At 36.0% G+C, this 16,141-nt stretch overlaps 1 protein-coding gene and 1 pseudogene across 6 annotated transcripts in view; one reads left to right on the top strand and one right to left on the bottom strand.

Moving 5' to 3' along the window:
• Positions 1-16,141, top strand: part of CEP350 (centrosomal protein 350) — a 165,773-nt gene that overhangs the window by 34,858 nt on the left and 114,774 nt on the right. For all 6 annotated transcript variants that reach the window (XM_034941709.3, XM_055110972.2, XM_055110960.2 and 3 more), the window contains exons 4-7: positions 934-1,048; positions 2,472-2,631; positions 6,981-7,603; positions 13,624-13,737. In XM_034941709.3, the coding sequence (XP_034797600.2) occupies positions 934-1,048; positions 2,472-2,631; positions 6,981-7,603; positions 13,624-13,737 (1,012 nt within the window). The remainder of the gene's footprint in view (positions 1-933; positions 1,049-2,471; positions 2,632-6,980; positions 7,604-13,623; positions 13,738-16,141) is intronic.
• Positions 9,843-13,606, bottom strand: LOC117976471 (small ribosomal subunit protein eS24-like; annotated as a pseudogene).

Here is a 16,141-nt window from a genome sequence, read left to right as displayed (position 1 = left end):
TATATTGTTTCTGTTTTCCTAGTTTTTTGTTGTAAGCATGTAATACTTTACCATTTAGGAGAAAATGCTTTTCAGTCATTGAGAACTTTGGTGGTTATAACCAAAAGTTGACTTATATTGCAGAGAGTGTATGTGAAACCTGAATTCTATCTTGTGAATTTTGTCTTTATTGTGAAACTTATTTTATAGACATAAAACTGTAAAACACTGTGGCTGTTTGAGTACCTATAGTCCTAAATTTTGGTTCAGGTAAATAATTCTTTCCTCATTTTTGCGTGTAAAATGCACAGGATATATTGCATAATGGTATGTCACATATAAAGTCAGATAATTGGCTGGGCATAGTGGCTCACACCTGTAATCCCAGCACTTTGGGAGGCCGAGGCGTGTGGATCACCTGGGGTCAGGAGATCGAGACCAGCCTGGCCAACATGGGGAAACCCCATCTCTACTAAAACTACAAAAATTAGCCCGGCGTGGTGGCGCACGCCTGTAATCCCAGCCTCTAGGGAGGCTGAGGGAGAATCTCTTGAACCCGTGAGGTGGAGGTTGCAGTGACCTGAGATCACGCCACTGCACTCCAGCCTGCGCGACAGACCGAGACCGTCTCAAAAAAAAAAAAGTCAGATAATTTACTACTTTGAAAATACTCAACAATTTAAAAAATAGATCAACATGTCAAATGGAAACTCTTTGATATTCTTCAGAATCTTACTGATTTTCTTGTCTAAATTTGGGGAGCATTGTGCCAGATGTTATTATAGCTAAAGTAAAAAATGATGAAAAACAAATATTATAAGAAAGGATTCCTGAGTTTTTTTCTACTTTGGAAAAAGGTATTGGGCAATATACTTTTAAATAACCATGTAAATTGATGGTAGCTGGATTATTTACAGAATTAACTTATGTCTTATGATGGTGTTTAAACTTTAGCTGAGACACATTGAAAATAAATTAGAAGTAGCCCCTACAAGTACAGCTGTGTGTGATTCTGTCATGGATACCAAGAAGTCTTCTACAACTGCTACTCGAAAAATAAGTAGAAAAGGTATGTATGAAGTTACTTCCAAATATATACATATATTAAATATAAATTTTGACAAAACAGACAGCTAGATCTACAGGGGTGTGCCACCACACCTGGCTAATCTTTTTTTATCTTTTGTAGAGACGAAGTCTCTCTGTGCTGCCCCAGCTTGTCTTGAACTCCTGGCCTTAAGTAATCCTCTCATCTTGGACTCCTTTTAAAGTGCTGGGATTATAGGTGTAGCTACCACACTCTGCCTTAAATATAAGTTGTTGATGTAATAGTTTTATTTCAGTTTAATTTCTTCTTACAGTCTCGTGTTGTTTGCTTTTTTGTCAGAGATACTGGCATTTAATTTTTTTCCTTTGATATTTGGTAGCTATGAAGCAGCCTCATGTTCAGTAACCGTAGATGGTGTTTTCACCATCTTTTGACCAGGGACTTTAGCACTATTGCATCACCCTTGACAATGAGTTTTCATTTGTTTTTAGTGATGAGAGTTTCATTTTGAGGTTATATATGTCTGATTTTTTTTTTTAATTCACAGATATATAGCACTTTGGAAATGAAATTTAGTTGACTTAATGTATATTTTTCTTGGGATTTAAAATCATAAATGGAATCTCTTTCATATGGTGACTGTCATAAATTGATACAATGCAAATTTTTCTTGGGTTACCTTTTGTATTTTGATTCTGTGGTTTCTTTCTTTTCTTTTTTTTTTTTTTTTTTTTTTTTTGAGACAGAGTCTCACTCTGTCGCCCAGGCTGAAGCGCAGTGGCATGATCTCTACTCACTGCAACCTCTACGTCCTGGGTTTAAGCGATTCTCCTGAGTAGCCGCGCCACCGGGCCTTTCTAATTTTTGTATTTTTAGAAGAGATGGGGTTTCACCATGTTGGTCAGGCTGGTCTCAAACTCCTGACCTCGTGATCCGCCTGCCTTGGCCTCCCAAAGTGCAGGGATTACAGGCATGAGCCACCATGCCAGGCCATTCTGTGGTTTCTTAATTGGTGGGTGAAAACCTCCATGTCAGTACTCTCTACCTAAACTGTGATATGTGTATATATATATATATATATATGTGTGTGTGTGTGTATATATATATATACACTTTTTTTTAACCTGGGAGTTTGTTAGGTTGTATATGATACTTCTCTCTTAAGTGAGTGAGAGCCATGACAAAAATAAATTTTATGTGTAGAATTTTATTTTGCATTGTTTTCTCAGAATACAATTTCTGTATCAATGGAGTTACTTTAACAATTTAACCGAATGTTTTTCATGTACTTATATAATATCCAACTAGAGATACTAGAGATAACTTATATAATATCCAACTATTAGAAATAATAGATACCTAATTTTTTTTTTAAGATACCAGCCTAATTCAGAGGCAGTTGTATTTTATATTATATGTTCTCACAGATTTCCTTTTCCTTCAGATGGTAGATACCTGGATGATTCTTGGGTTAATGCTCCAATCTCCAAATCCACTAAATCACGAAAAGAGAAATCTCGTAGTCCTCTCAGAGCCACCACCCTGGAGAGTAATGTGAAGAAAAATAATCGTGTGGAATTTCGTGAACCTTTGGTTTCTTATAGGTTAGTATTGAGAAAAAAAAAAGGTATCAAATAGGTTTAGCCTGTAATATTTACAGTAAGAGTATACTTTGTTTTCTGAGTTTTTTATAGCACTCTGGTTGTGAAATAGTATAATACTCTAATATTACTACCTTTTTCATTCTCCACAAAAGATGGCTACAAAAGATAGTGCAAACATGAAATACTGACTGCAGTAGCCTCTTCTGCAGATAAATATTCGAGGGGGAAGAAATAGTAATAGTTGCCTCAAGCCCCACCTTTATTGTAATAAATATGTTTACTAAAACAAATTATTCCATCTCTGGAAGTGTGGCTTTTTTGTTTCGTCTTAATATCTCAGATCATTTATTTTATATAGTGAACTTTATATTGCTTACTTTTTTTCTTTTTTTTTGGGTAGCATTAATTAGTCACATAAAATTCCTATCTTATTGAGAATGTGAGTTGATTTATTGTTTTATTTTGTTGCCAATGGCTTTCAGCAACTTAGATGTTCAAGATTGATGTATGAATTTTGATAGCATAGATGATATAAAATGCTTTGCATTTTTGTTAACATAGCTTAAGATATTCAACTGATAAACTTACAGAATTTTGTATTTGAGGGACACTTTACTAATGATTTCAGTGCATTCATGCTCTTAGTATGGCAAATATTAATAAGTAATAAACACTGGGCCTGTTTTTTTGTTTCATTTGTAAGCATTTTTTGGTGTTTTAAACACAAATCAAGAAGTTTCATGATGATACTTGGTAGTTCTAGGTATATGTTTGTACTCTTAAATTTTACATACCTTGAGAGATGGAGATGGACTGTCAGTTCAATGTTTAATATGTTGCATTTGATGGAATTTTGAATTATCTCGGTGGAAATTTTAAGTAGGCATTTAAAAATTTGGGTAAGAATGTATCTGGGATGGTCAGGCCTGAGAATATAAATCTGGGAGTTATCACTAGTATCGAAGCACTAGAAGTGCTGGAAAAATTATAGAAAGAAGGTCAGGGGTATAATCTGGGTAAAGTTCAGAGTTAAAAAAAAGAAGGGAAAAGTTTGAAGAAGAATAATCGAAGTTTAGAATCTCTAAACACACAGATATTAAGCAGCTTGCCTAGAGACATAATCATTACCAGAATTGAGACTGAGTTGCTCACTTTATATTTATGTTCAGTGTTCTTCCTGTAAATAATACTACTTTACATTTAAAAGTATGTAAATTATGGTTTTTTGTTTTTGAGACAAGGTCTTGCTCTGTTGCCCAGGCTGGAGTGCAGTGGCATAATCATGGCTCACTGCAACCTCCACCTTCTGGACTCAGGCGATTCTCTCACCTCAGCTTCCTAGCTGAGGCTTACAGGCGCTAGCTACCATGACCGACTAATTTTTTTTTGTATTTTTGGTAGAGGCGGGGTTTCACCATATTGCCCAGGGTGGTCTTGAACTCATGGGCTCAAGTGATCTGTCTGCCTCGGCCTCCCAAAGTGCTTGGATTACAGTTGTGAGCCACTGCAGCTGGCCTGTAAATTATGTATCTTTTAAGAAAAGAAAAAATACCCAGAAGATAGCTGTGAATGGAATACCCTCCACCTGGTGGATTCCATTCCTCACTTAAAACTCTTATTACTTTCTGTGGGAAAAATGACCAGATCTGTTTCTACCCCACTCCCATTTTCCCAACCTAGTTCATCATCCCTCTCTGCTCCCAAAGTACTGTGTAACTTCCTCTATTAAAACATTTTCAGGTTGCATTATGTTTTGGTTCCATATCTGCCCATTAGTCTATCTAAGGATGTAAATCTTACTCTCAAGGCATTAGCTTAATGCCTAGCATGTACTAAATATTAAATAAATATTTTTTCCTAAAATATTACCAGGAAAAATTTCAAATTTACAGAAAAGTTGAAAGAATTGTATAGTGAACATCCTTATATGTATTCAGTAAATATTTAATGAGTGAGTGAATGAAAGACTGTATGAAATTACTTTTTGTTGGGGGGGTGTTAATTTTCTGTCCTCTTTTGAGAGTGGGACATGGTACGTAACCTAACATTTTATGTTTTATTTTATTTTCTGCGTGTGCTAATTTTAGAACTAAATTATTTTAACTGTGAATTGTTGCAGTCTTGTTAATATAGTGAAAATAATCACATTTAGCCTTGGTCTCTGATGGTAGCTACAGGACTCATTTCACAGCCCTATCTCTTTCTTTTTTCTTTTCCTTTTTCTTTCTTTCTTTTGTTTTGTTTTGTTTTGTTTTGTTTTTTTGAGACAGTGTCTCACTCTGTTGCCCAGGCTGGAGTCCGGTGGCCCAATCACAGCTCACTACAGCCTTGATCTCCTAGGCTCAAGCCATCCTCCCACCTCAGCTTCCCGAGTAGCTGGGACTACAGACAGGCGCCACCACTCCCAGCTAATTTTTGTATTTTTTGTAGAGACAGGTTTTTGCCGTGTTGCCCAGGCTGGTCTCATACTCCTGGGCTCAAGCAATCTGCCCACCTTGGTCTCTCCAAGTGCTGAGATTACAGGTGTGAGCCACCACACCTGGCGATCCCATCTTTTTCAATAATCAGCCACTCAGAACAGGGTCTAAAGTTTTCTGGGTTATGGACCCCAGTGAGAATCTGACAAAAGCTGTAGACTGTTTTCTTAGAAAAATGCACACGCTCATATGATCTCAGTAGAAACAGTTACTATGTTATGTTGTCGTGGCCTTGAGAATCTTTGTAGTACTTAGGGTTTTATGCTTTTACCTGAAATGCCCTAGATCAGATCAGTGCTATACAATAGAACCATTAATGTGAGCCACACATGTAATTTCAACATTTTTAGTAGTCACACACACAAAAGATATTTTACATTCCTAAATGTTTAGAACCCAGTATGTAGCTTACATTACAGCAGCTCTTAATTTCGATTAGCCACATATCATGTGCTCAATAGCCATATGTGGCTAGTGGCTGCTGTTTCAGACGTTCAGGTCCAGCCTGTTGTTAGGTCTGGTTTTATAATTTTCTTGACTTTTGTTTTCATGATTCATGTGCTCTTCTCACTGCTGAAACATTTGTCTTCATTAGCCTCCCTTTTCATAAAGTGCTTTCCTAAAATAAGGCTCAGCCAGGCACAATGGCTCACACCTGTAATCCCAGCACTTTGGAAGGCCGAGGCAGGCAGATCAACTGAGGTCAGGAGTTCAAGACCAGCCTGGCCAACCAACATGGTGAAACCCTGTCTGTACTAAAAATGGAAAAGTTAGCCAGGCGTCATGGCACACACCTGTAATCCCAGCTACTCGGGAGGCTGAGGCAGGAGAATCGCTTGAACCCGGGAGGCAGAGGTTGCAGTGAGCGAGATCGCACCACTGCACTCCAGCCTGGATGACAGAATGAGAATCCTTCTCAAAAATCAATCAATCAATCAATCAATCTAAAATAAGGCTTATTAGAATGACATGTAAAATAAAAATAGTCTCTGGAGGAAGATTTTTGCTAGTGTTTCTATGAGCAGAGAATATGGACTTGTGAGAGGTACTTTGGCTTTGCCCAGCCTTCTATGCTTACTCCTGATTTTCTAGATATGCTTTACAAAGTTTGAAGCTGCCAAAAAGTACTTTGTGGTTAACAGATTTAACATTACTAACCACATTTATTTGGAAGAAAATATTTATTGTACTTCCACTTTATTTCTACCCCAAGTCTATTTATTAATTTGGTTCCTTATTTAGAAGTGACATATATGAAATGCCATTATTTGAGAACTTTTTTCTCTGGTACTTAAGATTTTATAGAGTAGCAAATAACACATTTTATTGACAAATGTCAAGTGAATACCCAAAGTCAGATTATCATCCTGTTTTCTGGAGTTCTTAGGAAATCTCTTTATATATCTTTTGCATATTTCTTATTTTATAATATGCAGATTGTTATTTAGATTATTTGCCATTTTACTTGATAGAGGGGGTATTGAGCCTTGAGTCATAATATTATTAATGGTTATTTTGCAATCTTTAACTTACTGGAATTTCTAGGTTTTTTATTTTTTGGTTTCTAATGCTAGCTTAGAGTTCTCAGTTTGTATGACTGGTTTCAATTTGACTAGTTTTTGTACTTTTATGAAAAGCTTTTAAAAAGATTTAGCTTTAAAATTGACAAGTAGAAACTACGTATGTATAGTGTACAGCATAATGTTTTGATATATGTATACCTTGTGGAATGGCTAAATCAAGTTATTTAACATGTATTACCTCATTCTTATTTTTTTTGTGGTGAGAACACTTAAAATCTACTCTTAGCAATTTTCACGTATACAATATATTATTAATCATAGTCACAGAGCTTATTATTTTTTATTGTAGGGAAATCCATGGTGCACCTTCCAATTTCAGTTCCAGCCATCTGGAATCAAAGCACGTATACTGTGTAGATGTTAATGAAGAAAAGACTGAGAGCGGTAACTGGATGATAGGCAGTCGAGAAGAACGGAATATACGGAGCTGTGATTTTGAGAGCTCCCAATCATCTGTCATCAATGATACAGTTGTTAGGTTTTTAAATGATCGACCAGCAATTGATGCATTGCAAAGTTCTGAATGTTTGATTAGGATGGGAGCTTCTATGAGAACTGAGGAAGAAATGCCTAACAGAACAAAAGGAAGTGAGAATAATTTGAAGCTTTCTGTGAATAACATGGCCCATGATACTGATCCAAAAGTGTTACGACTAACTGACTCTTCTCCATCCTCTACTAGTACTTCTAATTCCCAAAGATTAGATATTCTAAAGCGGAGACAACATGATGTCAAACTGGAAAAACTTAAGGAACGGATTAGAAAACAGTGGGAACACTCAGAAGAAACAAATGGCCGGGGCCAGAAGCTGGGTCATATTGACCATCCAGTAATGGTTGTTAATGTTGATAACTCAGTAACGGCAAAAGTCAGAAAAGTGGCAACAGCACCACCTGCTCCAGCATATAAAGGTTTGTAATCAGTCTTTATATCTTCCTCTCCCTGCTTCTTTGTTCTTCTTTCTCCCTAGGGTGTATTTGAATAGAGAGGATCACCTTTAGAACAGGATGTTATTCTTGACTGCATAAGCACTTAGGGAGGCCGAGGTGGGCGGATCATGAGGTCGGGAGATCAAGACCATCCTGGCTAACATGGTGAAACCCTGTCTCTACTAAAAATACAAAAAAAATTAGCCAGGCGTGGTGGTGGGCCCCCATATTCCCAACTGCTCGGGAGGCTGAGGCAGGAGAATGGTGTGAACCCGGGAGGCGGAGGTTACACTGAGCCGAGATCTCACCACTGCACTCCAGCATGGGGCGACAGAGTGAGACTCGGTCTCAAAAAAAAAAAAAAAAAAAAAAAAAATTATTTCAACATACATGTTAAAAATACAGATTCCTAGATCCAACACTAGTCCTAAGTCAGATTTTCTGGGGCTGGGGTCCAGAATTGGAATTTTTAATTAGTCCTTCAGGGGATTCTTGTGGTTTGAGAACCACTATATGAACATTTACTAAGTTATACAAATAATAATTGATACTATTTTCAGAGAACTGAAAGAATAATGCCTTTATGCTGCCATTGTATTTGGATTGTTATTAGGAATTATTTCAAAAGTAATATTTAAAAGATAACTCCATTTCCAGTAAATATTTGAGTACAGAATATTTTGGCACTGGCATTGATCCTGTTGATATTTTAACCTTCAACTTTTAACATGAATGATTTACCATCCTCATATTTAAGGAAACAATATTTAAATCACATTTATGCCAACATTGGTAGATTTTCATTAGAAAGTGCTCTTTAGAGCTTTTTTTTTTTTAAAGCCAACTCAAGTTTTTATATATGGTGGTTTTAAGGGGTTTCTATTTTTCTATTTTTATTTTTATGTTCCTGAAATTATTTTCACAGGGTCATCCATGTAAAGTTTTTAACGAAGGGCTGATTTCTTGATTAGTTTAATTCATGTTAGATTTTTGTTATTTAAACTTCTGCCAGAGTAGCCTTTTTAATGTTTTTGTGGGTATTTTTTCCAATTTTAGTTTTTGTATACATGCTTAGGCAGATCAAAATATTATATAATAATTTGTTTCTTCTATTAATTTTTTTTTTTTTTTTTTTTTTTTTTTTTTTAGACAGAGTCTCACTCTGTCGCCCAGGCTGGAGTGCAGTGGCATGATCTCGGCCCACTGCAACCTCTGCCTCCCGGGTTCAAGCAGTTCTGCCTCAGCCTCCCGAGTAGCTGGGATTACAGGCACCCACTACCATGCCCAGCTAATTTTTGTATTTTTAGTAGAGACAGGATTTCAACATGTTGGCCAGGCTGGTCTTGAACTCTTGATCTCTGATGATCTGCTTGCCTCAGCCTCCCAAAGTGCTGGGATTACAGGCGTGAATCACCACACCCAGCCTGTTTCTTCTGTTAATTTTAAGTAACTAACAATCTAGGGCACTTTTTTATTGTAATCAGTTTTGTTTTGTATTTCTGTATCAACTCTAATTTTTCTCTAACAAGTTTTGCAGTTTTTTATAGTCCTAAGGCATCTTTAGTCATTTTTCTCTAAAACACATCTACTGCATACAGTTTTCACCAATTATTAGTTTTTTGTATTGTTTACTATGTTTTTGCTAGTGATCTTCATTGTGAATTAGATAAAATTGGATAATTTGCATTTCATTCTAGCTAATTTGTGAGAAAATTGTGATCAATTCACTTTAGAATACTGAAGAATTGCCATTGTCCAATATTATAATTAATAATATTTTTTATTAATAACACAATTCTCTAATATTTTTCTAGTCATTCGTGTATCACATCTATACTATTGGCACAGCACATAGCAAATGGCGAGGTCAAAATATTCTTTGTTGGTTCCAAGATAGTGATTACCCGAAATCTTTGCTGTAATTAAGTACAGACCCATTAAGTATAGATTACATATTTAAGTTTTGTTCTTTATACAAGTCAAAGTTCTGAAATACCAACGATTATTCCACTAAGAAAAAGTTAAAATGTTCCATTTGAATTCATATTTTGTAATAATTTATAAAAACCTAAAAGTTAAAAACAATTTTACAGAATGAGAGTGAAAATCTTAGATATAACTTTCTTTGAGTTGATGACTGGATTTCCCATAATCCTTTTACTATTTTTTTAATGTGCTAGTTTTTATATTAAAATATTTTATAAATATGACTTTTGGAGGGGTTACTTTGAAAAAGGTAGCAAACATTTGAGAACTCATTATAGAATATGGCTTCCGATGTCCTAAGCAGTGGATTTTTTTTTCCAACAATGAAAAACTGTTTTTCTGCCAACTTTTTGGTAGTATAAATTAAAAGCATCTTAAAATACTGTATTCTAAAGTGACATTTTAAGTTCGTTTGTTTAAAGACATAATAAATTCATTTTGTTTGCAGTCCAAAAGATGAGTATACCTTGAAAAGTTCTGTCACTCTTGTGCTTGGCCCCCTTTCTGGAGGTTACTTGTGTTAACAATTTGTATATCCTTCCAGAAATAACTTTTGCAAACATAAGCAAATAGGAGTATGTGTGTATTGTGTGTCTGTGTATTTATTTATTTTCTTCCTCTTTTTATACAGTTATTAGCATACTAAACTCATTTTGCACCTTGATTTTTTATTTTTTATTTTTAAAAAGAAACCTAAGAAGTGCTCTATGGTTCTGCTTTAAAAATTTGAAATGTTGAACACGAATGGTGTTTATATGATTCTTTCTTGTACTATATTTGGTTGTTTGCATATTTTTTTCTTCCTGGTATAAATGCTCATGAAGATAAAGAGCCTATCTTGGTCACCCTTATTTTATCTCAGAACCTAGTACAGTGTCATGGACATAAGTAAGTGCACAGTAAGTTTTTTATTCTATTTAATAAATTTAACCAGTAAGAAAAAAAGTGGACAAAGAAATGGAAATAAAGACTTGGGGACAGAAAGAGAAACTGATGTAGATAGTGAAATCTTCTTAAAGTTAACATATAAGATGCAAATGCAAAGAAAGACTCTCATAGGGATAAATGTTTCCTAAAGAGGAGAGGAGAAAAAGAGGGTTAAATGTTGAGCAGTGGGATTAGGTGATAGTGAAAAGTTGAGAAAGACAGAAATACGTTTGCATAGGACTGCCACACTTCCTTTTTTTTTTTTTTTTAGAAGTTTTTACAGTTTATTAATCCTCATGAAAAATCTGCAGTTATCACAGATAAAGTCATTGCAGAATCTTTACTCCTGTTTTTAGCCTTTGCAGTCCCTCTGACTTTCTTCATTCTGTTCTTGTGTTCCTTTTGCTGTTTCCTTGGGGTCTTTTTTTCTCTCATACAGGCCATGTCTTGAAAGTCTGTGTTTGGTCTCATTTTTCATTGCATAATCCAAGGAATCAGAAATCATGCTGAAGCCATTTATCTTGTCACCAGCAAAATGGGTTCTGAATCCAAATACAAAGATGACATTGGTGTGGCTTTGTACATTTGGGCTAGTTTTCCCCAAGTTTCTGTCTTTGGTACTGTTCCCTTTCCAGGGTGAAGGACATGTACGACTGTTTGTGCTCCCTGAGGTAGTTGATTGGTCATGAACTTCCTAGTACAAATAGTTATTGTGTCATTCATGATGGCAGTCAGTCCTCAGGCAGCCAGGCAGAATCACCACACTTTTTTAATGGCAAACTATATTTTGCAAAACTGAACACTATGTTTATAAATTTTTTCCCTTATATAGATATAGATGTAATGGTGTGTTCCTTGCCACAAATGTCGGGTGAAATTAAACTTAGGCTATTGTGCCTAATAACTGAATAGATTATTTACTATTAGACATGTAATTAATTTACCAGTATATTTTCTCTTATACTTACAAAGTACTACTACCAGTTTTTTTACTCCAGCCTATTCTTTACATTGATTTAATTGTACAGTTATGTATGGGTTGCTAATTCTTTGATAAGTTGAGCCCATCTTAAGATACAAATCTTTATACTACTTTGGTTATCATCTTTATTCATTATTTTGTTGTTTTTGACAAAACAAAGTTCAGTGTATTTCTTAAAGAATAGTGATAATTTATTTTATTTTACTTTTTGAGACAGAGTCTCAGGCTGGAGTGCAGTGGCACAATCTCAGCTCACTGCAACCTCCACCTCCTGGGTTCAAGTGATTCTCGTGCCTCAGCCTAAAGAGTAGCTGGGATTACAGGCATGCACCACCATGCCTGGCTAATTTTTGTATTTTTGGTAGAGATGGGGTTTCGCCATGTTGGCCAGGCTGGTCTCAAACTCTTGGCCTCAAGTGATCCACTCGCCTCAGCCTCCCAAAGTGCTGGGATTCCAGGTGTAAGCCACCGTGCCCGGCCAAAGAGTAGGGATAAATTTGAAGTGGAAAATCAAATGGTAATTCCTAGGAAATCCCATATGTGTAAGGTTTCTTGAGAAATTGAAAAAGTATGTTTGAAAGACCTGTTTTCCACACTTTGGACACAATTTGTCTGTATAAACGGCAGCTTGCCCATTTGTTCAGTCATAAGCAAAAACAGATAGATGGTAGCAATTATAATGCCTGTCTTCAAAGACAAGAAGAATAAATAATATTGTCTCTCCCTAAATCTGGAGAAGGGTAGTTCATCTCTTTGAAATTCATGATTTATGATCGGTATTCTTTTATCATTTAATTTAGTGCTTCTCCACTTCTAGTCTTTTTGAATGAATGTATATTGCTTTATCTCACTGATGCTTACTTTTCCTAAACAGTATGTGTTAACATACTATGTGGTAGCTAATTATACATTCCTCTTTTAAAAGCTTATAAAAGCTGCTCAGTATCATTAGTTATTAGGGGAGTATGAATCAAAACCACAATGAGATACTACTTTATACCCACTAGGGTGGCTATACAGTAAGTATTGGCAAGGATGTGGAGAAATTAGGACCCCAATACATTGCTGGTGAGAATGCAAAATGGTACAGCTGCTTTAGAAAACAGTTTGGTAGACTTGGCGCGGTGGCTCATGCCTGTAATCCCAGCATTTTGGGAGACCAAGGCATGTGGATCACTTGAGGTCAGGAGTTTGAGACCAGCCTGGCCAACATGGTGAAACTCCGTCTCTAATAAAAATACAAAAATTATCCGGGAATGGTGGTGTGTGCCTGTAGCACCAGCTGCTTGGGAGGCTGAGGCAGGAAAATTGCTTGAACCTAGGAGGCGGAGGTTGCAGTGAGCTGAGATCTTGCCATTGCACTCCAGCCTGGGTGACACATTGAGACTATATCTCAAAAAATAAAATAAAATGAAATAAAATAAAATAGATAAGATAGATAAGGTAAAATAAATAAAATAAAATTTGGTAGTTCCTCAATAAGTTAAACATAGAGTTACTGTATGACCCAGGAATTCTACTTCTAGATATAATACCCAAGGTAATTTAAAACATGTCTACACAAAAACTTACACAAGAATGTTCATAGCAGCATTGTTAATAATAGCCAAAAAGTAGAAAAAACCCAAATGTCTATCAGCTGATGAATGGATAAAGTATTGGTATAGTCATACAATGGACTATCACTTGGCAATAAAAAGGAATAAAGCCCTGATACATGTTACATGATGGTTGAACCTTGAAAACATTATGCAAAGTGAGATAAAAATAAGACACAAAAGACACATGTTGTATGATTTGGCTTATATGAAAGGTCCAGAATAGGAAAATCCATAAAGATAGAATTAGTAGTTGCCAGGGGATGGAGGGGGTCATATGAGGAGTGACTGCTAATAGGTACAGGGTTTCTTTCAGGGTGATTAAATGCTCTGGAATTAGATAATGACAATAGTTGTGCCATTTTGTGAATATACTATAAACCACTGAATTGTAACACTAAAAGAGTGAATTTTATGTATGTCGATTATATATCACTTTAAAAAGTATAACAAACAAAACTTATAAAGCAACTTTGATAAGAGTATTCTGTGTTACTGGTATGTATTAGGTTTCAACCCTTCAGAGACCAAGATTCGAACACCTGATGGGAAAGTGTGGCAGGAGGCTGAGTTTCAAAACATGAGTAGAGAACTGTATCGAGATTTAGCACTTCACTTTGCAGGTGAGAATAGAGCTTTCTTATGTTTTGAGTATTTTGTCATACATGCTATCTAATTTATAATATTTACACATAAAATTGTCACCAAACTAACAATATTTTCCTTCTCTAACTGCATGGCATGCTGAAGTTGTGGTGGTTTGAGGCATAAGGCTCTCTTAGCCTCTAGACTCAGCTCCAGGGTTAAAATTAGCTTACATGGTTAATGAGACAGAAACTAGGCTATTTTTAAACTGAGGGACTTTCAGAGTTGGGACTGCCTGATTTGAAGGAAACATAGCAGAATTTAGTTGAAGTTTACTTCTGCTTAGGCCTCTGAGATCTTTGAAGTAGTGAGTAATTTGTCAGGCAGCAGGTAAGATACTTACATGAGAGCAAGATACCAAAAGAAAAATAAGTATTATAGGAAGGGAATAAGTTAGGAATTAGAAACAGGAGGAACCCATGGAAGACTGGGAGAGGGTAATAGGAAGGTCATACTAATAATGGTACTACCTACCGAATAGTATGAGCTTGGGCAAGATGCTGAGTGGGCTTTTCTATTTTTTACAGTTGAGGAAATGGAGGCTCAAAGAGTCATTTTCCTAGGGTTGGATAGAGTAATTAAGAATTGAAGCCAAGATTCAAAACCAACTCTGATTCTAAAGTGTGAGGTGTTTGTAGTAAGCCCTCACAAAGCTTCTACTAATACATTTCTGTGGCATTAAGTGTCCGATCCAGTTTTCTTGCTATTATTATACAACACTCTATTCAGAAATTTTTTTCTCATGTGCAAAGGAAGAATAATGTAATAGTTAAGAGCCAAGATTTTGGAATCAGCTTTCAAGGCTTCCAGTTCTGCCTCTGTCAGTTATTAGTTGAGTATACTAGCTATGTTACATAACTTCTCTTTATTGGTTTTTTCGTCTGTAAGATAGGGATAATAACAATATACCTCATAGGATAGTATCATTATAGACTAGTAGAATATGTCAAAAGACTTTCATATTCTGCCTTCTCTCTTGTTACGGTAGATGAACTATGATGTTCCTAGCTAAGACTAACCCATCTACTTGTGTTTTAGATTCCATTTGCTCTTAAGGATGTTACTTCAGCCCTGTTGCCTTTCTTTTGCATCATCAAGTTTTCCCTCTCTACCAGGTCATGCTCATCAACATACTATGTGATAACATGCTGTTATATCAGTCATTGTAAAAGAACCCCTCTTTTGGCCTTACTTTTCTCCAGCTGCTGCCCTGTTTGTTTCTTGTTTTCAGCAAAACTGCAAAAAGTTGCCTTATGCTCATTGTCTTCAATTTGTCTCCTCTCTTTCTCTTAAATCCTTTCTATAGGTGTTCGTCCCTATTTATCAAGATCATCAGTGACTTCCACATTGCTAAATGCAATATTTAATACTAATTTGTTATGATCTGTCAGCAGCATGATTGATCACTTCTTCTTTGAAATTTTCACTTGACATCTAGAATACTATAAGTATCTGGTTTTCCTCCTAAACCTAATTATTCTTTTTCAGTTGTTTTTTTCCTAATCATCAGGATGCCTTGACCTCAGTCCTCAGAGCTTGGGCAGGCAGGCTGGCTGGCTTTCTTTCTTTCTTTCTTTCTTTCCCCTCTCTCTCTTTTTTTAAATTTCTTTTTTTTTCTTAACCTTCTCCCCTTCCTTTTCTTCCCTTTCTTTCATTTTCTCTCTCTCCAATCCCCCTCCCTCTACTCACTCTATTTTTCTTTCTTTTTTTTACAACTTATCTATCTGCACACAGGACAAATTTGTCTAGTCTCAGGGCTTTAAATGTTCCCTGTTGCTAGTGATTCCCAAAGTAATGTCTTTAGCCCACACTTCCCCTCTGAACTCACTTGTATCCAGCTGCTACTTCCATGTCTCCCTTTGGATGTATAATAGATTTCTCAACCTTAATATATCCAAAATGGAACTAACTAAATAAATGTGGTCATGATATACCCCTTAAACCTGCTACTCTGGTAGTGTCTCCATGTCATTTAATTCTATCCCTCTAATTGTTCAGGCCCCCAAATCTTGTCATTCTTGAGTATCACACCCCCGCCTCATATTTTGTATGTAATATTGTCTGAAATATACTTAGAATATAATCACTTTCACCACTTCCATTACCACCACCTAGATCGAGGCCACCATCAGTTTCCTATCTGGATTATTCTGGTAGTCTCCTCACTGGTCTCCCTCTATCTGCTCTTCTTCTAATGAGTCTATTGTCATAACTTGCTAAAAATTAATTTAGATTAATTTTGCTCCTTTGTTCATAATCTCTCAAAACCTTCCATCTCATTCTTGAGTAAAACCTGAAATTCTTACAGTGGCCTAGATGGCCCTGCATGATCTGGCCCTTAGTTATATGTCTCTGACCCTAGTTCCTACTAATCTTCTCTTT

Source organism: Pan paniscus, chromosome 1 (assembly GCF_029289425.2).
Source record: "Pan paniscus chromosome 1, NHGRI_mPanPan1-v2.0_pri, whole genome shotgun sequence".
NCBI lineage: Eukaryota > Metazoa > Chordata > Mammalia > Primates > Hominidae > Pan > Pan paniscus.
This window is presented reverse-complemented; position numbering and strand designations above follow the sequence as displayed.